This window comes from Urocampus carinirostris, chromosome 11, assembly GCF_059441175.1.
Source record: "Urocampus carinirostris isolate Australia breed hairy pipefish chromosome 11, RoL_Ucar_1.0, whole genome shotgun sequence".
NCBI lineage: Eukaryota > Metazoa > Chordata > Actinopteri > Syngnathiformes > Syngnathidae > Urocampus > Urocampus carinirostris.
The window spans coordinates 4,658,450-4,682,059 of NC_142359.1; the positions used below are offsets into that span (position 1 = coordinate 4,658,450).

The 23,610-nt window shown below is 40.9% G+C and overlaps 1 protein-coding gene and 1 pseudogene across 2 annotated transcripts in view; one reads left to right on the plus strand and one right to left on the minus strand.

Annotated features, from left to right (window-relative positions):
• The window catches only part of LOC148356256 (uncharacterized), a 144,619-nt gene that overhangs the window by 18,012 nt on the left and 102,997 nt on the right, over window positions 1–23,610 (minus strand). For both annotated transcript variants that reach the window (XR_015851981.1, XM_088346997.1), the window contains one exon: window positions 21,339–21,455. Coding sequence is in view for 1 of the 2 variants with exons in the window: in XM_088346997.1 (XP_088203123.1) it covers window positions 21,339–21,455 (117 nt within the window). In the remaining variant the exon portion in view is untranslated. The remainder of the gene's footprint in view (window positions 1–21,338; window positions 21,456–23,610) is intronic.
• LOC148356257 (U2 spliceosomal RNA) lies at window positions 20,831–20,991 on the plus strand (annotated as a pseudogene).

The window sequence follows — 23,610 nt, forward strand, 5'->3', positions numbered from 1 at the left end:
AAAAAAAGAGCAGCAGTTTGAAAACAGATCACTAATGAGAAGAGGAAGAGGCGATGCCGAAGCACTTTTGGAGATGTACCTTCATCTTAGAGTCACGGGCCGTTTTAATTTGTAAGCAAAGGCAGCACATCAGCCGTGAGATTTTAATTGATCCCCATAAATAATTCCTTGTGTATATCCGCACTTCAGTCGACTTTTCTGTTTATTTGAGGACCGAAATGAGTCATTATCGGGATTTGTGTTGATGTTGGAGGACGTTATTTATTAATATCGCGCCCGCTTAATAGCTTCTGATCCAGTCCCGATTCATTACGTCAAAATCCACATCAAACCCCAACCCGGGCTCGTATTGAGCTTCGGTTCTCTTTCATTTCTCCGCTGGCCAAAGAGCCGCCTCGACAATAACAGCAAATGAGGAATGAAAGGGAATGCGAAAGAAGTCTTTGTTCGCCAAATGAAGATAATGAGGGCTTTCTTTTACAATGCCTCTTTGCTGACTGATGACTTTTCTTTAAATGATTACCGTATTTTCCGCACTATAGGGCGCACCCCCAAAAAATAGTTTTTGGTCCTATATCTTCCATACATAAGGCGCACCGGATTATAAGGCGCTACAATGGGAACGTGGACAAAACAGTCAGATGATTCAGTCCAACTGATTACCCCCTTAACATTCCCAAAGCTTGCAAAGAAGCAAATACGTCTCATAGACAAGTGCGGATGCGGTGTCCGTACGATGTCACTCATTTCAAATATCATTCGGAAGGTTAAAGTCTTGGGATTCAAGAAATGCCAACCATTCCTTAGTTTTTATTTTCTTTTTCGCTCGCAACTTTACTGTGCATATGACAATAAACACTTGGAATTGAGTTGAATTCACTCAACTCATCACAGCAACATCAAGATCGTTCTAAAACAAGATACCGGGAAAATATAAAGCCGCATAGCTCACCTAAGTTCTCACGTTCAATAATGATACGCAATCATGGTCTTCTTACAACCGTGAGTGAAGTAAATCCAGGAGAGTAGAATATTTACAAATACAGACTAATGAAACATGTTTCTTTATGGCGTACTTTAGCAAGCTTGCTAAGCTTGCTACGCCATTGCTAAACTCGGCCGATTGCAGGGTTTGTTTTGGCCATCTAGCCAATCCGAGGCTCCGAATAACTTCAGCCAATAGCGATCGATTTAACGGATGATTGACACATCTTTTTCGGCCAATTGCAAGGTTTGTTTCGGCGCTCTAGCCAATCCGAGGCTCCGAATAACTTCAGCCAATAGTGATCGATTCAAATGATGATTGACACATTGGTTAGCCAATGAAACGCCGGTATATAAATCCCAGCAAACACCGCGGACTATTCCACGTTCGGGGTAAAATCGAGTCGGCGGCTGTTGAGTAAGTTGCGAGACCTTGCGAATTTAATATTGAGCCATATATAAGGCGCACTGTGTTATAAGGCGCATGGTCAGCTTTTGAAAAAAATTAAGACTTTTAGGTGCGCCTTATAGTGCGGAAAATACGGTACCTAATCCAGGGGTCGGGAACCTATTGCTTGAGCCTTGTATGCAACTTGTCATGAGTACAAGCAGTGTCTGAAATAACGTCTGCCCGGACGCCCAGGGCGTGCATCTTTTACGTCGGGCGTAGAACTTACACAACGTCTCTGCCCGGGTGGCCGACCACTTTTTCAAGAAAAAAAAAAAAAAAAATTCGTCTTTATTTTCATTGATTTTAAAATAAAAAAAATTTCAAATCAAACGTTTGCTTTCATCCGATTTCGAAATCTTCGTTCGGTTTGGAAATTTCGCAATTTCTGTTCGTTTGTTAATTTGCATACTCGGCGTCCAATGAGAACCCTGCATCGAATAAGTTCGTGCTTACGAACTTTCCCGGGCGTTATAAGGTTGTGTATTTGCAAATCATTTTCCAAAGTAGACGCAAAGAAAACACAAGAAAAAAGGAGAAGAGGTTAGGAATCAGGCCAAACCCTCAGCCCCAGAAGAGAAATTCAAAAGAAGCGAACAAAATTGATGACGCTACAAAACGTAAATCCTTCCGGTCCAGAATACAGAGATCCATCGTTTTTTTTTGTAGGTTAATGGGGACCAGAGCTACGCGTAAAAAAGTGAAAATCTGCAAAGTCGCGTTGCACTTTCATTAAAGCCCTCAAAAAGTTACACTTACCCCTTGCGCTTCCCTCAGCGTTGTCTCGGATTGCTATTGTGATCGCAGATCCAGTCTGTCGTCTATGCTGGCATGCATGTTCTGCCTGCAGTGAGCAATGACCAAAGACCGGCTATCGGCTCTTGCTATGATGCCTTTAATGTGTTTTGCTCACAAAACTGCGTTGAAACAGAGAAAAACAAACCATTGTTCGATAACTAAAATCATTTATTTCATTTGATAATTCAGTTATACTGTAAAATATTTACTACAATGTCTATCAAAGCGGCGCTGCCACGAGCGGCTGTCTTTTCCAGCAGCTGCCCTATTGTTTTATCTATCTTCGGTGTTTTTTCTTCCCGTTTTGACAACTACACTATGGATTACTTCTATCCTATGGACATGGGTTTTAGCGCACAAAAAATGCATGTATTCAAGGAATTTCAACTCCTTGCCCTGAAGAATTCTCGTGCCGGCGTGATGAAGGGGCCTATCGTGGAAGAAGAGCCGGAGCTAGCGAAGCGGCTAGCGGCGTTATAAGTCTTCGGTACCATCCGTAATCATGGTAAATGCGAACTCGCGACCAAATAAGATCATCGAGTGCTGGTGGAAAACATCGAAGCGCACAGGGAGCGCAGTTGATGTGTTTTGCGGAAACGTGGCTCACGTTTAGCATTCCGGACGCTAACGTGTAGCCACCCGGAGCTACCCGGAGCAATCCGGCTTCAACGCCGCTAAACAGAGACACGAAAGCCGGGGGGAATCGGAGAGGAGGCGGACTTGCTAACACGAGGTGGTGTATCCCTGGACACAAAGAAAAATATTTCCATCTGCCGCAGGGATGTCGAACTTTTGGACGGGTGGTGACGTCATCCACTTCGCTACAAGCACCCCTAGGGCATCATGTTCATCTGTTAATAAACAACGGGGTAGACTGCTGGAAGTGTGAATTTCCCTACGGGGATGGATAAAGTATCTATCTTTCTATCTATTCTATCAAATTGTATCCTTTTATTCATTTTCAACTTCACTTTTAAATGGGGCTACATCCACCATTAAACACCGATGCGTAAACACCTTATAGAAATCTATTGCGCCGGTTAGTCTGTGGGTATAGGTGGGGGGTGTCGAGAAATTCTTCTCCGTGTACCCAGTTACTGATTAAAAATGAAACGAACGCCTAACAAGCTTTAATTAAGCCGACGTCAATTAAGGGACACTTAAAAAGAAGAAATAATTCCACTTCCTTCTCTCCTTGTATCCTCTTGTAGTAACAAATGTAATACAGACATGATTAGCGATGGCTGCCCTTGTTTTCCTTTTTTTTCTTCTTCAAGGAGTCGAGCTGAAATTCTAATTACAGAAGCAGCGTAACAAAGGAACAAGTCTAATGAGCGTTTCTACAGCCGATTCCAATAACGTAAATGACACTCGTTAGGATGCCCTGTCGCGCTCGTTAGCGCAACAGCAAAGAGAGATAATGAGACGATAACATATTTGCAACAGCTCTGATATTAACGCGCGGATTGAACGACGGATACACTGGCTTGCGAAACTATTTGTCCCCCTTGAACTTTGTGACCCACATTTCAGACTTCAAACGTCAAGATATAAAATCGTAATTTCTTCTGAAGAATCAACGATAAGTGGGACACAATCATGAACTGGAACACATTTTATTGGATATTTTGAAACTATTTTAAGAAATAAAAAACAAAAAAGTGGGCGTGCAAAATGATTCAGCTCCATCAGTGTTCATTTGACCAGTGAAAAGTGATGGGTCCCGGGGACTCGCATGCTCAAAAATCAATGGGTCCCACACAGAGATCTATGGGTCCCCCCAAAAAACGCGGGCTGATGGGAAGTGGGGTAAAGCTGAGTTACTGGTAGATCTGTCTGTTGTCGCAGCGGACAATAGTGGATATATATTTTTCCCACCCTTAATTTTGGAAATATATTATGTTTCCTTGGATTACTTTCAATGGGACCCGGACTTTACAAGTCTGCATCATACGTTAATTATGGGTATCATTTTCCATTTATGATGCCAACTGTGGTTCTAGGATTGTGTACTATCTATGTAATTGAAAATGTCAGAAAAAATTGTTAAAACGTCATATTGTCAGATATAACAAAATTGAGAATATGCTTGATTGCTGTTGCGATTGTCGAGAGGGGTTGTTCGAACCTTACATTGTTTGTTTGCTGTTATTAGTGTCAATAAATTTGTTCAAACCACGATTGTAATTGTGGTTTGAACAAATTTATTGACACTTACAGCATGCTCTGGGTTAAATGTGTGATTGTGTCTCAAGCTTTAATGCGGGCGCACGCGGCTTATACATGGGTGCGGCTTGTGTAAGTACAAAAGTGGCAAATCACCTAAAAAGGGGTGGGTGTGGCTTATAATCAGGTGCGCTCTATAGTCCGGAATTTACGGTAATACAATTCTATATATTCATTCCGTTTTAATCATCAAACTATTAATTCATTTTCTGCATCAAATTATTGTTGGTAATATACCGATTAAAGGGATAACCACAAACCTGTCTTTTTTTCCATTTTCTCCTTTTATACTTCCTTTTTTTCTTAACTTCTTTATACAACATCATAATTCGTAATATGATGCATCAAAGCAAGGGAGCCGTTGGAGAGCCGGCTCTCTTGAATGAGTTGAGCCGAAAAAGCCGGTTCTCTAAAAAGAGACGGACTTTTCACCACACAACTCGAGATCGGCATGCAGACGAAAACTCGAACCGCGAGACCAAAACAACATCTGCCGGATCTGCCTGACCAAAAGTTTGGAGTGCGGAAAACTTTGTTTAAAAAAAATGTAATCGGGTAATAATGACAATTTTGTGTCAAAAAATTTGGGCCCCGGGGACGCACGTTGATTTGAGACGATGCGTCCCCAGCAAAAATGATGCGTCTAGGACGCAGGGACGCGGGCAAACGAGAACACTGCTCCATTGAGTTAATACTTTGTAGCGCCACCTTTTGCTGCAACGACAGCTGCAATTCGCTTGGGGCATGTCTTTATTAGGTTTTGCACATTGAGAAACTGATATTTTTGCCCCTTCCTCCTTGCAAAACAGCTCCAGCTCAGTGAGGTCGAATGGAAAGCGTTTGTGAACAGCAGTTTTCAGTTCTTTCCACAGATTCTTAATTGGATTGAGGTCTGGACTTTGACTTGGCCATTCTAACACCTTTTGTGTTTTATGCTCTTTGGTGAACAATTCCATTGGAGCTTTTGCTTTACCTTTTGAATCATTGTTTTGTTGGAAGACAAATCTCCGTCCCAGTCTGAGGTCTTTTGCGGACTCCATCAGGTTTTCTTCCAGAATGGTCCTGTATTTGTCTCCATCCAACTTCCCATCCATTTTAACCATCTTCCCTGTCCCTGTTTAAGAAAAGCAGGCCCAGACCATGATGCTGCCGTCACCATGTTTGACAGTGGGAATGGTGTGTTGATGGTGATGAGCTGTGCTGCTTTTACGCCAAACATTACGTCTCGCATTGTTGCCAAAAAGTTCAATTTTGGTCTCATCTGACCGGAGCACCTTCTTCCACATGTTTGGTGTGTCTCCCAGGTGGCTTGTGGCAAACTTTAAACAACACTTTTTATGGATATCTTTAGGAAATGGCTTCCTTCTTGCCACTCTTCCCTAAAGGCCAGATTTGTGCAGTATACGACTGATTATTGTCCTGTGGACAGATTCTCCCACCTCAGCTGTAGACCTCTGCAGTTCATCCAGATTGATCATGGGCCTCTTGGCTGCATCTCTGATCGGTTTTCTCCTTGAACGAGCTGAAAGTTTAGGGGGACGGCCCGATCTTGGTAGATTTGCAGTGGTCTGATAGTCCTTCCGTTTCAAAATTATTGCTTGCACAGTGCTCCTTGAGATGTTTAAAGCTTGGGAAATCTTTTTGTATCCAAATCCAGCTTTAAGCTTCTCCACGGACCTGCCTGGTGTGTTCCTCGTTCCTCATGATGCTCTATGCACTTTAAACAGACCTCTGAGACGATCACAGTGCAGGTGCATTTATACAGAGACTTGATCACACACAGGTGGATTCCATTTATTATCGTTCGTCATTTAGATCAACATTGACTCGAGCAGAGATCCTTACTGAACTTCTGGACAGATTTTGTTGCACTGAAAGTAAAGGGGCTGAATCATTTTGCACACCCACTTTTTCGTTTTTTATTAGTTAAAAAAGTTTAAAATATCCAATAAAGTGTGTTCCACTTCATGATCGTGTCCCATTTATTGTTGATGCTTTACAAGAAATGACAGTTTTATATCTTTATGTTTGAAGTCTGAAATGTGGCAAAGGGCCACAAAGTTCAAGGGGGCCAAATAGTTTCGCAAGCCACTGGATATCTTTATAACCTTTCAGGAGCATCTGAAAAATGTTTAGATTAGGGCTGCAACTAATTATATTAATGTTGATAAAAGACATTTTTAATTTCCTCCTCTTTACTCAAATGTTAAAAGTTTTGGACGGATAGAAAAATAATGCTCGAAACAACAGAATATCAATATAAAAGTCCAAGTTTTTGTCAATTAATTTCACAATAAACAAAAAATACATACGAATATATGGCAGTAAGGCGGCGCAGTGGTTAGCGCGTGTGCGGCACAGCTCTGAGGTCATGAGATCGAACCTCCTGTGTGGAGTTTGCATGTTCTCCCCGTGCTTGCGTGGGTTTCCTCCGGGCACTCCGATTTCCTCTAAAAACATGCATGTCAGGTTAATTGGCCTAACCGAATTGTCCCAAGGTGTGAATTAGCGAACGAGTTGTCTGTCCCTGTGTGCCCTGCGAGCAATGTTCCCTGTAATTTTCCTTACGGGTCTGAGCGTTCACACAAAGTCGGTGAGCAACGCTTGAAACAACAGTGAGCAACGGCAATCCCAAGTGTGGTAACTGAGTCATTATCAAACATGTCCAAAACTTGACATCACCTTACATTTTTCTGAGTTTCCCGCAAAGCAAAAAAAAATTTCACTTTTGAATGAATTGACTCATGTACTATTGCAAAGCTTGTACGGCCTACAAACGTCGTTTTTTCTTACAATTCTTTCACCAAATATCCATTTCTTTTTATTTCCTGATATATTTTGTCGCATGATATTAACATTTTTGGGGGCTCATTGAGTCGCTTGTAAGATACAGAACTGTACTTAATCACATTTTTTTTTTTAGTGGAAGTAGAATGTTGGCAACAAGATTGACTTGATATAATTGGAAATTATTTGAATGCAACACAAACTTTGTATTCTTTTTTTGGTGTGTTTTTTTCTACTTTTTTTTAAAATTCCTTTAAAAAAAATTTTATTGTGTTTATTTTTTCCGAGCTGTTACTTTTTTCTTTTTGTTCTCCATTTACTTTTTTCCTACGTTTCTTTCTTTTCTTTTTTCTGGCTTTTTTCTAAATTTTTCCTTCTTTTTTTCTCTTCCTTTTGTTTCTTTATTCCCAGCTTTTCACTACTTTTTCATTTTGGTATTTTTTTTCTTTTTTGTTCTATTCCTCCCTTCTTTTAAGTCATGTTGTGCATAATTTAACTGTGGTCTTTGTGTTTGCTGTATACTTTCCACCGCTAACAGTTTCACCAGATGCTAACGTTAGCATAGCGCTATATCTCGCTGGACTGAGCAATTCGGAAAAACTCTGGACTGTGTAATGTAAGATCAAACATTCGGGAACTCTGTTTGACCCTCACAACAACCCCCCCCCCCCGCCGAGGACAACAAAGTCAGTTAGTACTTTGTTCCTTGTTTCTTTGTTTCCTTATCCTCACTGTAAATGTGGGACTGGAGTCGTCCAATTTCGTTGTCACAGCATATCCCATGTTGTAACAATGACAATAAAGGCATATTCTATTCTATTCTATTCTATTTTACATAATATTTGGTCATGTTGGGATTAAAGAATCAAAAACAACCCGAAGACTCGTTTAGGACCCTAAAGAGCCAGTTTCCTTTTAGTGAGCCGAGCCGAAGAAGCCGGTTCTCGACCAACTCTACTAACTTTACTCAACTTCGTTCTACTCCGACTCGACTTCAAAATACCGCATTTAGGACACAACGTCAGGGGAACCTGTGTATTTTTACCTTCATGCACTGTAACTTTGACTTAAGTCGCTTCTTCATTAGCAATTTTGAGCCCTCATTTTTGTGCGCCGGCTAGATTTTCTTGTGCGCTGAGAATGTGCGAGCAGTGCGCAACTGCGCACGCGCGCAGCTTAGAGGGAACACTGCCTGCGAGTGGCTGGCAACCAGTTCAGGGTGTCCCCTGCCCACTGCCCGAAGATAGCTAGGATGGGCTCCAGCACCCCCGCGACCCTACTGAGGATAAGCGGTGCAGATAATGGATGGATGGATGGAATTATCTAAATGAAGCAATTGATTTCATTGCCAACAATATATAACAAATTACCACAGGAAAAAAAATAAAAAATAAGGCCAATCTACCAGCAGACCATGTCTTTCAAAAACCTTTCAAAAGAAATAAATTGAAAGTTTGTCCTTGTCTGGAGGAGCCTCATTGTGCCAGGGGCTCGAGGCGATGACAGAGAAACGCCGGCGTACACAAAAGCGGCTAATTTGAAAGGCTTCCTCGTCAAATGGAAGATGAATTTGAGTACGGCAGCTGAGTACAACACCCAACTGGATGTCTCACAATGACGAGCGAGGACGACAATGACCCGAAGACCTCTGGATTTGTACACCTTTTCCATGGAACGCCTGAAGCGAGCCAAGCGCAGGGTCAATGCCTCGTTACGCTAAATTGCGCTTGGTTTAGAGTGCAAACATCCCAAGGCCCGTTGCCGTTTCTATGAGGGCTAAATCTCCATTATTGACAGAAACCTGGCCAAATATTAGCTAATACGGAGACCCCTCGCTACTTCGCGCTTCGGTTATCGATGGTTCGCGCCTTCGTGGATTTTTCATTGAATTGTTTTGTCTTTATTGTCATTGATATCAACGGATCGTGCATTGTGTTTGTCGCGCTCCAGGGCTCCATGGCCTTACAAACTGTCGTATTTTCCCTTACAAAATACAAAATAATCTTACACCATATCTTTTTTCAAACGTGTGTATTTATGTAGTTTAACAGGTTACGTTGTAAATGTCTTTTCTTATATCATATATATTGTTAATCAACATTTTGTTGTGAGATCCCGAGTCGCTCGACATGAATGAGGTTTATTATAAAAAAAGTTAAAAAATGAAGTAGCTCGGAAGTTCACTGTAAAAGGAAAAAATACATGCAAATATAATTAAGGAGAATAATAAATTTTCTTACTGAAATTATTAATTCATTTTCTGCATTAAATTATTGTTGGTAATACACTGATTAAAGGGATAACCACAAACCTGTCTTTTTTCATTTTCTGATGTTATACTTCCTGTTTTTTCTTAACTTCTTTATACAACATCATAATTCGTAATATAATGCATCAAAGCAAGTGAGCCGTTTAATGAGTTGAGCCGAAAAAGCCGATTCTCTAAAAAGAGACGGACTTCCTTTCACTACATCAAACCGCATCAAAACGATACAGAGATAGAGGCTTGATTGATTTGTCGTTTTGTGTATACCGGATGGTACCCATCATTGACAAATTTGCGTTTTTCTGTACAGATTTTCTCATACGTCGTACACGTCTTAAAATGAATAATAAACGTACTTTGTATGGCAAAAACGTACAGGTTGACAGGTATGAGACAGCGGACCAGATTCTGTGTGTGCAACTGTCATAGGCTGGTGTATGCTGTCAGCTAGTTTGTGCATGCTCACGCAACATCTTCGAATCAAAACAAACTGGAAGGGACAGCGCCCGCTAGCTAAGAAAGGCCAGCATGTGCTATGTGGATTGTTACGGCATCCGGGAAATGGACTGAGGCAGCGTCGGAACAGAAGGCAATAGCCTTGTCTACTGCCTGGCTAGGCTAACACCCGATGCTTGCGCGCAACTAGCCAGCCGCTTGGTACCTACACAGTCGGTCGATGAGTCTAGTGGCGAGGGTCTCTGTTCCGGTTTTTGCGTGGGGGTCGATGAGTGATAAGACCCGGACCAAGGGTGGAGGGGGTGTGAACATTGAAATAAGTGGGCGCTCTTAGCTAATGTGCATGCTTTTGACAAATGTTCCCCAGTTTCATTTTTGTTTTGTATAATGAAAATAAACCATTCATTCAACAGCAATTATGTGTTGTGTATTATTATTTTTTGATCTATCGTTATTTTGTCTGAGTTGTATACTCTCAGTCGATAATGGCGAGGTAAGTTTGCTCCTTGGGGGCTTTTATGAAGGTGTGATGCTACTTTGTGGATTTTCACTTTTTGTGGGTGCTTTTTGTTCCAATTAAGTGCTAAAACCGAAGGATCTCTGTATTTGAGATATCGTAATTCTGGTGTATTTCAATGTAAAGTTTTTGTTGATTGTTTAAGTGGTCCTTAAGCCAAAATAATTGTGGTTTGCAGGTAAAATAGACTAATGAAACTGCTATTGAAAAACAATTGTCATCACTTTTTGACTAATTCAAAGCTCTAATACGGCCATATTAAATATTCATCAAGAAACTATATGTTACACATTATATACAGTTCAGTTAGTTTTCTTTTTAGGCGTTTTCAGGACTTGTACTGTCCTAAAGGGCAGAGGGAATAAATAAATGTGACAGTTTCAGGCTTCAATCTTTAAAAGCTGTGTTAAGTACTGTATTTTCCGCACTATAAGGCGCACCGTGTTATAAGGCGCACCTTCAATGAATGATATATTTTTAAACTTTTTCCATACATAAGGCGCACCGCTTTATAAGGCGCTATAAGTGCATGCTGGTTTAAGATCAGGTAATTGTGCAATTTTGTAATTGTGATCCTGTGCAGTCCTTCGAGACATTTTTATGATTAAGGGCCATATAAATAAATGTGACTTGACTACAGTAGAGGATGTAATTACGTTATGCAACCACTAGATGGTGCCGCGCTAAAGGGAATGTCAACAAAACAGTCAGATAGGTCAGTCAAACTTTAATGGATAATAGATAACAAACAAGCTTTCCACAACTTCATTCACTCCCAAAATGAATAAACAGCTGTTTTATTATTTTCTCTGAGGTAAAGCATTTTCGTGACCCATCTTTAACAACTTTGAACAACAGCAAGGCATAACATTTTACTTTTCCTCCATTTAGTCAACACGCAAAAAAACGTCTGATACTGTAATGGTAAATGAAACGTTAGTGCAATCGCAATATAGTGACACTCGTAATGTGCAAAAACAATAACAAGTGCAAAACAATAACAATAAAGCAATAACATAATAACTGTAAAATGTAAAACGTAAAGAGCTCATCCTCATGCTTCTTGCACTTCTGCAACATCGATTCATTAATGTTAAACTCTCTTGCTGCTGCTCTATTTCCGTGTTCTACTCCGTGACTGATCGCCTTAAGTTTAAACTGCGTTATAAGCGTGTCTCTTAATAGGAGCCATTTCAGGGTCTTTATACAAACGCACAAATAAAAGAGAATCGTTGTTTAATATTTCCCAGAATGCAGAGCGCACTTTTTCTTCTACGCGAAAAATAGAGTCGGTGGCTGCTTCTCTTGGTTGAGAGACCATGCAATTCAATATTGATCCATATATAAGGCGCACCGGATTATAAGGCGCATAGTCAAAAATCTGATTTTATGTGCGCCATATACTGCGGAAAATACGGTAAGTTTTCTTGCTGCCATTACAGCGTGCTTTCCTTTTTTTCCTTTTGACACCATTTGGCCAGGTAATTGTGGCTTCACCTTAGTGTTTTTCGCCGCGTGTCCTGCAATTGGTAAAATACTTTCCGGATTGGTCCGTCTTAGCGTCAGGGCAACAGTAAGCTCCGATTTTGTTTTTGGTCTAGGTTAGCCTTGTTAGCAGACGGCTAGTTGGCTAGCCTCTTTTTTGCCAACTGGGTTCGTGTTTGTTGCCATAGTGTTTTTTTTTTGGGTAGGTTCCCGGGCAACCTGGCTGCTCACTGCATTTTGTCAGTCAGTCAGTCTCACGTTTTTCTGTCGATCAGTTACGGTTGACCCTCTTCAGTAGCTGCCTAGCCTTCTGTGTCCATTGTTTTTTGCCTGGCTTGGTTCATGTTTGCTGCCGCATCCATTTTCCGTTGTTGGTTCCCAGGTAGACTGGTAGCTTACTGCATGTTTTCGGTCTGCCAATTGGTGCCGGTTAGCCCTATCTGGCAGCCGTCCCTGTTAGCTCTGTCTGTTATTCTTGCCAGTTTGCCTCATTATGCAAAAAACATGTAGTATTTTCTCACATTTTGCATGTTTTAAAATTTGGCTACCCCTTTAAATTTTCTTGCTGACAGAGCTGGAGTCAGGAGAGGTAAGGTGACAACCGGAGCTGATTATCACTGCGCCACTTAAAATCATTGCGGAATTATACACGCCAAGCGGAGAATGACAGACAGATCAATGGTAATGACGGGAAATGGACAAGAAAACCCCGAGTGGCGGAAGCTCGCGCCGAAGACTGATTATGTGTCAGAATCTCAGATAAATGAACATCATAGAGACTATGTCGTTAATTTTCGGGGGTATAACAGACAAATGCGTGTAATGGAAATTTCTCAAAATAGACTACACATGCTTTGCTCTGACGCAGCATGTGGCTCAGTATCCAAGGTTATTATACAGATGAAATATGATAAAAATAATATAAAGATAACTTGCGAAAAGGCAGTAGATTTTATCTCATTATCACTCAAGTTTTAGTCAGGTACCAGAGATGAATTAGCAGCTCGGTGGCCCTGAGGGTAGGGCGCCCACCCCAAGACTGGGAGGCTGCCTCCCTGCTTGGCGCTCGGCATTAGGGGTTGGAATTGGGGGGTTTGGTCACCTAATGACTCCCAACCATATGTTGCACATCAAATTGGTTTCAAAATGGACCCATAAAAATTTCATTGTAAGAATGTGGATACCAATAAACTGAAACTGAATGTTAATATAGACGTCTGTTTCATATGCTACAATGACGATAAATACAATTTAATTTTAATAATTGTTTTCTATTCTAGCATTCTAAGTGACAAATTTATTGTCATTGTAACAGGCAAAATAAAATTAACAATCTATTCTGGTACTGTGACTAAATAGTGTGATAAGGAGATAAAACCCAATGCCTTTTTAATTTGTCGTCTGTATCAATGGTAATCAAGTGATAGGCACTCAAAAATTGTTCAAACCTCATATTGTTAGAAAATGATTTAATGAAATTGTGAATGTGTTTAATTGCTGTTAAAAGTGTCGATAAAAATTGTTCAAACCTCACATTGTTTATTTGCTGTTAAAAGTGTCAATAAAAATTGTTCAAACTCAAACCAGGGATCAGAATGGAGATTTTCATTTTCAGCTGAAATAGCCAGCGTCCAGGAATAAACCAGGGCGGAGCCAACCCCCACGCCCCCACCGCCAAAAAAAACCTGGGTTTTAGGCAATTTACTTGTCCAAAACCATGCTTATATTTATCATTTAAGTAACATTTTTAGAAGATTAAAATAATTTGCCCACATAACTGATTTTTTTGTAAATACTGCAAGATAAGTTCAAATGCAGTTCAGTCCCTGCAGCTTGTGCGACAATGCGGCCAATTTTTCTAACGGCCAGGGTGCGCCAGAGCAAGAAAGGAAAGAGTGAGACAGTCGGATTTTGAATTTGTTTGCTACGCAAGAGAAAAAGTGAAAAAGTCGGAATGCCTTTGGGGTTCAAAAACAGCGGAAATCCGCGGATCCGCGGAAAATTCTGATCCCTGTCAAACTCTCACTGCCACGACCAGTCTTTTTAGGTTAAAAAAACAACAAAAAGAACAAATGTGGATGCGGGCTGTACTTTGGGGACCACTTATTTAGATGCTCATTTCATAAAACGAAAGCAAAATAAAGACAACCCTGTAACCAGTGTCTGAAATTCATGACAAAAAGTTAGCGGACACCAGGGCAGAAAAATATATAACAGAAGAACACTTTAAAATTAAGTTTATTATAAAATCTACTTCATTGCATGTATATGACATGGCTGTTTTCCATCTGCCATCAGTATGTACCTGTTTTGACTCATCTTCATTCATGGATTGTTTGCGTTGCGTCGTCTGCTACAAGCCACGGGAACTCCCCTTTCCACGGTGCTTTTAATGTTCGTTTACGTTTTGTAGCGTCATGCATTTTGTTAGCTTCTTTTGAATCTTTCTTCTGGGGCTGTTTTGGATTGATTCCTAACCACTTCTTCATTTTTCCTGTTTTCTCTGTGCATCCACTTTGGAAAATGATATGCAAATGCATGACCTTATAAAACTCGAGAAAGTCCGGATGCACGAAGTTATTCAATGCAGGCTTCTCATTGGCTGCAGAGTATGCAAATTGCCAAACGAACTGAAATTCTGGAATTTCCAAACCGGACGAAGATTTTGAAATCGGAATAAAGCAAACGTTTGATTTGACGTTGTGTAAGTTGTACGCCCGCACGTTATTTCAGACACTGCTGTAACATAAGATGATCGATCACGTTGCAATAATAATAATTAAATATTTTATTACATATCCATTCATTAATTGTTTCACTTGTAATTCATCTTCAGGATTTTACTCTAAACATTTCAATATACTTGCGGCACGGCCGCTATTGGGAAATGTGAAGCACACTGTAAAGCGTTTTGGGAAGTCATTGACTTGAAAAGCGCTATATAAATGCAGATCATTTCATTTCATTTCACTTATTTTAAATTCGGTAAAGGAGAAGAGTAGTGCAAACTTTCAAATTTCATACAATAAAGAAATAGCCGATTTATTATTTTGTAAGTATTAATTGCGGCCCTCGGCACAAAGGTGTTTTCAGCTCCTTTTGCAGAGGAAAAAATTATCTATCAAATGTGAGGTTGGATGGATCAAAAGTGTCACGGGCTCAATAGTGCATCTGAAATTATGATGAGCAAGATACCTAATTAAGACTCATACAAACGGCTTGATAAACCAGTGTCACGTGATCTGCAGCATTGGAAGATTTCTTTTTTTGTTCAACAAATTAACAAGCAAAATCAGGACCGCGTGAAATTACAGCCAACACCGATCGGTACTTAACAAACAAGATTTTGACAGTTTCTTTGAGGGTGCTGCATCAAATAATAATAATTATAGCTGTCTTTGAGACAATGGATTTGTGCAATGATCGCAGCAATCAACTGGTAACGAACTCATGTGTGAAATTATTGAGGAAGTGGGGGTTTGGATGAAAGGATGTTTGACAAGTCAGGAACCGTTCTCTTATGGTTCAGATCCTACCTCTCAGATAGGACTTACTGTGTTAAATACGGTGAAATGACATCTGAGTCCTTAAGTGTTACCTGTGGTGTTCCGCAGGGTTCAGTACTTGGCCCCCTTCTTTTCAGCATTTACATGCTTCCATGAGGTGATATTATTCGCAAGTATAATATCAGTTTCCATTGCTACGCAGATGACACTCAACTCTATCTTCCGATGGAGGAATCTGCCACACTGAAGTGTGGAAATTTGGAGGCCTGCCTCACTGAGATAAAAAGAATGGATGTCACTCAACTTCTTGCGCCTTAGCTCTGAAAAGACCGAAATGTTAGTTATTGGTCCATCTAAATGCCGTGACTTGTTCTCAAAAACTGCTCTGAACATTGACGAATGTAATATCACCCAGAGTGACTCAGTCAAAAATGTAGGTGTCATATTTGCCCCCGATATGTCCTTTCAAACACAAGTGAAGAATATTACTAGAAGAGCTTTCTTCCATCTTTGCAACATTGCTCAAATTTGTCCTATGCTGTCTCAGTCGGATGCGGAGATTATAATTCACGCGTTTGTTACTTCCCGTCTCCATGACTGTAATGCACTACTCTCTAGTCTCCCGAAGTCCAAAATCAAGAGCCTTCAGCTGGAACAAAATGCTGCAGCGAGGCTTTCAACAAAGACAAGAAAGTTCACATGACCCCGATCTTAGCTAACCTGCATTGGCTCCCTGTTAGCTTAAGATGTGATTTTAAGGTTCTGTTGGTAGTATACCAAATCATGCATGGACTTGCTCCCTCATATCCTACAGATTTAATGTATCTCCTGTGTTCCTACTTGGAGCCTTCATTTTGAAAATACTGGTCTTCTATGGTTCCCAAGAGCCAAGAAGAAATCCGCAGATTCTGTAGCGTTCTTAATTCGGTCCCCGGTGCTGTGGAATGCTCTTCCCCCTGAGATGTGGAAATGTTTAAATCTAACCTTAAAACACACTTCTACTCTATAGCATATGAATAACCTATATTTCATGTTGACAATATCTGTGTATGATTTGCCCTCATGTAGGTTTTAGATGAGGGGATGGTGTCATAATGGTCTGTAGTTTGCAAAAGTCTTTGATCTGGGCAGCCCTTTGAGACTCTTTGTGATTAAGGGCTATACAAATAAACATGACTTGATTTGAAAAAGACAATAGGATGTTGTAGAACTGCTATGGCCTGGGAGACAAACACCATTGTTTGCTGTAAAAATAAAATGTTCATGTTAATGATGTACTGTTTATTCAGTGTATAGGGAAAACATTACCTATGGGAAAGCACTGATGTACTTTACATAATGTAAAAATAATATTGTTATTGCTAGTGTAAGCATGTGGAAGTGGAGTGGGAATAAGGAAGAGATGCGGGGGGGCGTTGTGCCAATTTATAATAATAGTTTTAGTGAATGCTTACGATGCATGTATCAGTTCAATTAGTACCAGTCTATTGTTGGACAGAAACTGCTTTCTTCTTTGTGGATTCTTCTTTTTGTTGCAGGTTAGCGGAACACAGTTATTCAAAGAGAAGTTTATTGTACTAAACATATTCTTGAAAGAAGGGCCTGTTTGATTAATTGGCTGCTCACGGCATGATAAACAATGGGAAAATAAATAACCCCAATTAATAGTGGTATTCAATATTGGCACAGGTTCTAGTTGAAAGACAACAAGTTGTCATTAGGGCTCGAACATACGGTTGTTTTAATTTTCAATTAATCCGTTTATAATTTTGTTGCTTCATCGTTTCATTGGGTGATCCAAACTTTTCAAAAAAGAAGTTTGTAATTACAATTGAAAAAATATGTTAAGTTATAATTTGTTTATCATTAAGGCTAAGAAGGGGCAAGGTGTGGAGTTTGCACGTTCTCCTTGTGCTTGAAATTATTTTCTCCAGGCACTATTGACAATTCATCACATCCACTACACAGCATCATCTCCAAACGGAAGAGCAGCTTCAGCGACAGACTGCTGTCACAGTTTTGTTCCACGGACAGACTGAGGAGATCATTTCTTCCTCATGCCATGAGGCTCTTTAACTCCACCCGGGGGAGTAAAAGCCCACATTAAAACCCCAAACTCACATTTGCATATTGCCCTATTTTCATTACAGCGTGTATTTTCCATAGCACTATTTAAATACTCTATATCAACACGTTATATTGGGTATTTTTGTATCCTATATCTTCCTATAATTTTCCTACGGGAATGAATAAATTATCTATCTATCTATCCATCTATCTATCTATGGTGTTGACATTTCCTGGGTTTGTACACCTTTTTAAAAACCTAATTCAAGCTTTTTTAAGGACTTTCAAAGCCAATTTTCCAATTTCTCAAGAGCCAGTCAAAGAAGAAATCATGTATTTTGTCAATCATGAATTTTGCAGAGCCACAAATATATCTGTGATTTACAAATGTAATTTTTAATCTTGCGTGTGCATTTATCAAGAAATGTGATTTTTAGATCTTGAGTAAATATCCAATATATTTGTGGATCTGAACAATACGTGTGTAATTATTTTTGAGAAAAAATCTCTCCCCATTTAGGTTTCGGGTAAAATGAAGGTAATATGCAGCTTACATTTTCATTTGCATCGAGTTCTTCTCAATACCACCGGGAAAATGGTACTTTCATTTTTTTGTACGGTCCATAATAAACGTCCATAATCGATGCGTAATCCTTGCACTAATACACATTTTTTTTGTCCCAGTTTAGGTGTAGCATACACCTGTCCTCTTGACGCAATCTGTAGGGTGAGTGATGACTCTTCATAAAACAAAGCCATACAAACTAATACCAGCTTCCGCTAATCACGAGAAAACAAGAAATGCAATGGCAGAGTAAAGCATCCAGCGAGCAGTGTCGGCCTCATTTTTTAAATCGGGCTTGTTGTGAAACATGGCTAAAAGTATTTAGAGGCACTTCGCCCAAAATGCAAGCACTTTTCAGACCTTAAAAACAATCAATATTAAAACTCTAGCATTTTCAAGGATTTCAAGCACTCCGTCCAACCCTGGATTTCCGAATTGTGAGTGTGTGGATAAATGGTTGTCCGTCTCTGTCTGCTATTTGATTAGTTGGAAACTAGTCCAGGGTGTCCCATGCGCTGGAAGATGAATAGGGGCACCATAGAGAGTATCCTGACCAGCTGTATCTCTGTGTGTTGTGGAGGCTGCAGCGCTTCCGACTGGGGTAGTGTGAGGAGGGTGACGAGGACAGCAGAGAAAATCATCGGGACTTCTCTCCCCTCCATTCAGGACATTGGCCAGAAGCGCTGCCTATCCCAAGCCAAGAACATTATTAGGGACCCCTCTCACCCCATCATGGTCTGTTCACTCTGCTAGCCTCTGGGAAGAGGTACTGCAGTGTGCGGTGCAGGACCACCAGGTTCCACAATAGTCTTGTCCCCCTAGCCATTAGACTATTAAATGGTCAATCAAACACATAGTAAATCTAAACTGCTGCTAATCTGTACATCTGTTGGTTTTGTTTGACTTTTTTGCACTACTGGCAGTTCTTTATAGCTAGCCACCCCTTGCACATCTGTTCTCCTCTGCACTATTGTACTACAGTGTTATTGTTACTGTTTACCTGACTTGTTTACCTGACTGCCCATTTTGCACATCTGATTAGCTGCTCCTCTTGCACTCTTTGCACTACTGTAAAATACTATACCTAGCCATAATTATTTAGTATATTTTTAGTACTCAATACTCCAACTCAACACAACATTTTATGTATGTCTGTACATTCAAGGAAACTGTGCGGGTCAGTTGTATCGACATTTCGTTCAGTATACACGTGTACTAGAATGACAATAAAGTAGAATCTGAATCTGAAATGCTTGATATAAAATGGGCAAAAAGTATTCTTTTTTTATTCAAAAGCTTACCACTAGGGACAGCCCCAAAAAATTGCATCTCGAAAAAATAAAAATAAAATAGGAATTAGAACTGACTTTATTGTCATTGATAACAACGTAGTAAACATTGTTTACGACGAGATTACACATGGTACACCAGTTAAATATGTCATAAAAGACTGAAAATGGAAAAATTGGATTTAAAAAAAAGAATTTAGGATGAATAGGCAAATAGGGGGCAGCACGGCAGGGCATTGGTTAGCGCGTGAGTTCTGAAGTCATGAGATCGAACCTCCTGTGTGGAGTCCACATGGATACACATTGAATATACTCTTATTATTTATATTAATGTTATTGTTATTATCTCATCTCATCTCATTAGCTGTACCGCTTATCCTTATTAGGGTCGCGGGGGGGCTGGAGCCCATCCCAGCCATCTCCGGGCAGTGGGTGGGGAACACCCTGAACTGGTTGCCAGCCAATCGCAGGGCACACGGGGACAGACAACTCACTCGCTCAGTCACAATTAGGGACAATTTGGACCGGCCAATTCACCTGAAATGCATGTCTTTGGAATGTGGGAGGAAACTGGAGTGCCCGGAGGAAACCCACGCAAGCACGGGGAGAAAATACAAACTCCGCACAGTAAGGCCGGTAGCTGGATTTGAACCCACGCAGGAGGTTCCCAAGACCTTAGAACTGTGCCGCACACACGCTAACCACTGCGCCGCCGTGCTGCCCGTTATTGTTATTATGAATGTATTAATTGATGATAATACGATTGTTTACAAACATGTTTAATGCCTGGCGACACGGAAGGTAAATGGTTAGGGCGTCTGCGGCAGTTCTGAGGTTATGGGTTCAAATTCAGCTACCAGCCTTCCTGTGCAGGGTTTGCATGTTCTCCCCGTGCTTGTGTGGGTTTCCTCCGGGCACTCCGATTTCCTCCCACATTCCAAAAACATGCATGTCAGGTTAATTGGCCGGTCCGAATTGTCTCTAGGTGTGAATGAGCGAGTAAATTGTCTGTCCCTGTGTGCCCTGCGACTGTCTGGCAAGCAGTTCAGGGTGTCCCCTGCCCACTGCCTGAGGATGGCTGGGATGGGCTCCAGCACCCCTGCGACCCTACTGAGGATAAGCGGTGCAGATAATGGATGGATAGGCAAATAGGCTTCTAGATTGGCCTACGTTTTAAGAGCATCAGAACAAGTGGCATATAAATAAAGACATCTTGAAAACCGCATACAGAATTATTCTTGAACAAAGTTGATAGTCAGTTAAAATCATCTTTAGGTCAGTTAAGGTTTGTGCAGAACCGGTGCTGTAAAAAACCCCGTGAAGCCTTGAAGTTGAAAATTAAATACCATGATTCCATTGCTTTCACAATCTCAGTATCATCTTTTGTCGTCAACTGTGGTTCTGAATTTGTATACTATCGGAAATGAGCATCATGTATAGCTCTTGGTTGTACGGGCAACCCCGCTGTCATGTATGGCCATTGCAGAGTCCTGCAAGGACATTTTTTTTTGCAATTGGGAGATGGAATAAGAGCTTACTCTGTCCACTCCACGCATCGGCCCGGTATTGCAGTACCTCCGGGAACGGTGCATTCGCACTGATCGCTGCTTGGCCCTGTGGGTAGGACCTTGACTCAGCCCCTTGGCTGGGAGCAAGTTTCTCGGCCTCTTGGCTTTGTAGTGTATTATGATTTGACCGATAACGGATAATGGATAATTGATAAAGAATATAGAACAATAAACCTCTACAAAATTTCCCCCCCCACCCCCCCCCCCCCATCTTGAGATACCCTAAAAAATAATCATACCAAAGTCACCGATTCTGCAACAACCTAAGATTTCTTTCTGTATCATTCAATTAAATAATATGAAAAAAATCCACATCTAATTAAAAAGCAAAATAGATTTGGTAGAAGATGCGTTGATAAGTAATTGAAATACTTACCATTCAATCTTCTCAATAGGATGCTAAGGCAAGTCTCCAGCTCATGGTTGTCAAACTGGGGCCGGCCTTCCTGAGTTTCTTGAACCTTCTGAAGGCCTTGTTTTTCTGCAGCTGGATCTAGACAAAAAAAGGAATGCAATATGTCATAAAAGATCAATTGGAACTGCAGTAGAATGCCTTCAAGGCTGTTTAGATTTTATTTGAATCATCGCTTAGCTCATTTCTATAACATGCTTGAATTCATGTACCTTGAACTTAACTAGGACCCAGTGGCTATTCATGAGAAAGGTCCTTCAAACTAAATATAAAGACGGTGATCAATTAGTCATATAAAGTAGTCTTTGACAAGAAGACTGAAAGAAACAGCATGTACTATCGAGCGCACTCGTCTTTGCTTCATACAACACATATTGGCGCTGACAATGTCCAAGGAAATGCCAAAAGATGGAGGTTTTTTTTTTCCACTAAGTCGTATCAACATTCAGTTTGTACATCCGATGATGGACATAACCGTTACGAGTGCTGAAACTCAAGTCATAGTCTCGCTAACAAACTCAAAAATCCTTCTCTGGTTACTCATTATGCCTGGGCAGCGGAACCCAGAGAAGGTGTAGGTGGGGGGATGGTGATGTCATTAAATATGTATCTGCACTGCATGTCAGTGTGAGTATATGTCTGTCAATATTTGGGTGACATGGAGCCTTAAACTTGTCAGTCACATCAGTCAGGAAAATAAACCTGCCATACCTTGTCTCATAAAAACTGTCTCAATTTTTAGCGGTATTTTTCTACATGTGCCATTTGAGTTTGCTTTTACGTACATTTGCCTCAAAAATCTTTAAAATCATCATAATCAGACGAAACTCATTGAGTTAAAAGAAATTAGCGAGTACAGACCCCCTCTGTACTCCAAAGACCAAGATTCCTTTCAACCCAACCATCCATCCATCCATTATCTGCACCGCTTATCCTCAGTAGGGTCGGGGGGGTGCTGGAGCCCATCCCAGCCATCTTCGGGCAGTGTGCAAGGGACACCCTGAACTGGTTGCCAGCCAGTCACAGGGCCAGACAACTCAACCAATGAAAATAAAAAAGCAAAAAACTTAAATGAGAATAAACACAATGACATGAAAAAGAACAAATGGGTTTACATGAACTGGAGTTCTGCTTATGAAAGGAGTCACTCTATTGTTTTGATCAGGTTATTAGAAATCAGAAAAAATATATTACATTTTTTTGTACAGTGAGAATTGGAGGACGGCTAAATCGTGGTGGTTTTTCATTATTGGGCTTCTATACACGTCACGGCTTATCCATAACGAACACCATATCTAAACATAAGGATGGTTCTAGATAGATAGATAGATAGATAGATAGATAGATACTTTATTCATCCCCGTAGGGAAATTCATACTTCCAGCAGTACCCTTGTGTTGAGTATTAACAGATTAACAGGATGGCCCCAGGGTGGTGTGTTTGTAGTTAGCAACAGCGGAGTGGATGACGTCACACGCTAGGCCAAAAGTTAAACGTCCCTGCAGCAGATGGAAATCTTTGTGCCCAGGGTTACACCACCTCGTCTCCAAGTAGATAGCGAGTCCGCCTCCTCTCTGCTTCCCGCAGGTTTTGTGTCTCTGTCTGTAACAGCGCTGAAGCCAGGTAGCTCCACGTTAGCGTCCGGGACGCTAGACGTGAGCCGCGTTTCCGTAAAACACAGAAAACTGCACTCCCTGTACGCTTTGAGGTTTTTCACCAGCATAGCCAGTTTGTCGGTCTTATTTGGTAGAGACTTCACATTTCCCATGATTACGGACGGTACCGAAGGCTTATATCGCCGCTAGCCGCTTAGCCTTCACCTTGGCTCCGGCTCTGCAGCCACGATAGGGCCCCCTCATCACGCCGGCACGGGAATTCCTTAGGGCAAGGAGTTGATTCCTTGAATAAACGCATGTTTGTGCATTAAAACCCATAACCATAGGATCTAAAGTAATCCAAAGTGTAGTTGTCAAACGGGACAAAAAACACCGAAGATAGAATTAAGACAATGAAAACAATAAATCACAAAAAGAGTGAAATAAACACGGAGGGGCTGGAAAGGCTGCCGCTCGAGGCGAGGCCTATGATGTAGATTCTAAGAGCACTTGGCACCAGGTAGGTTGGCCACAGTTCGAGAATCAACATTGTAGTCGTTTCATCGGACTTAAATCCCCACGTGTGATGCACACGTGTGTGAACAGAGGGGTGCAGGTGTCAACCATTGAGTTACTGGTGG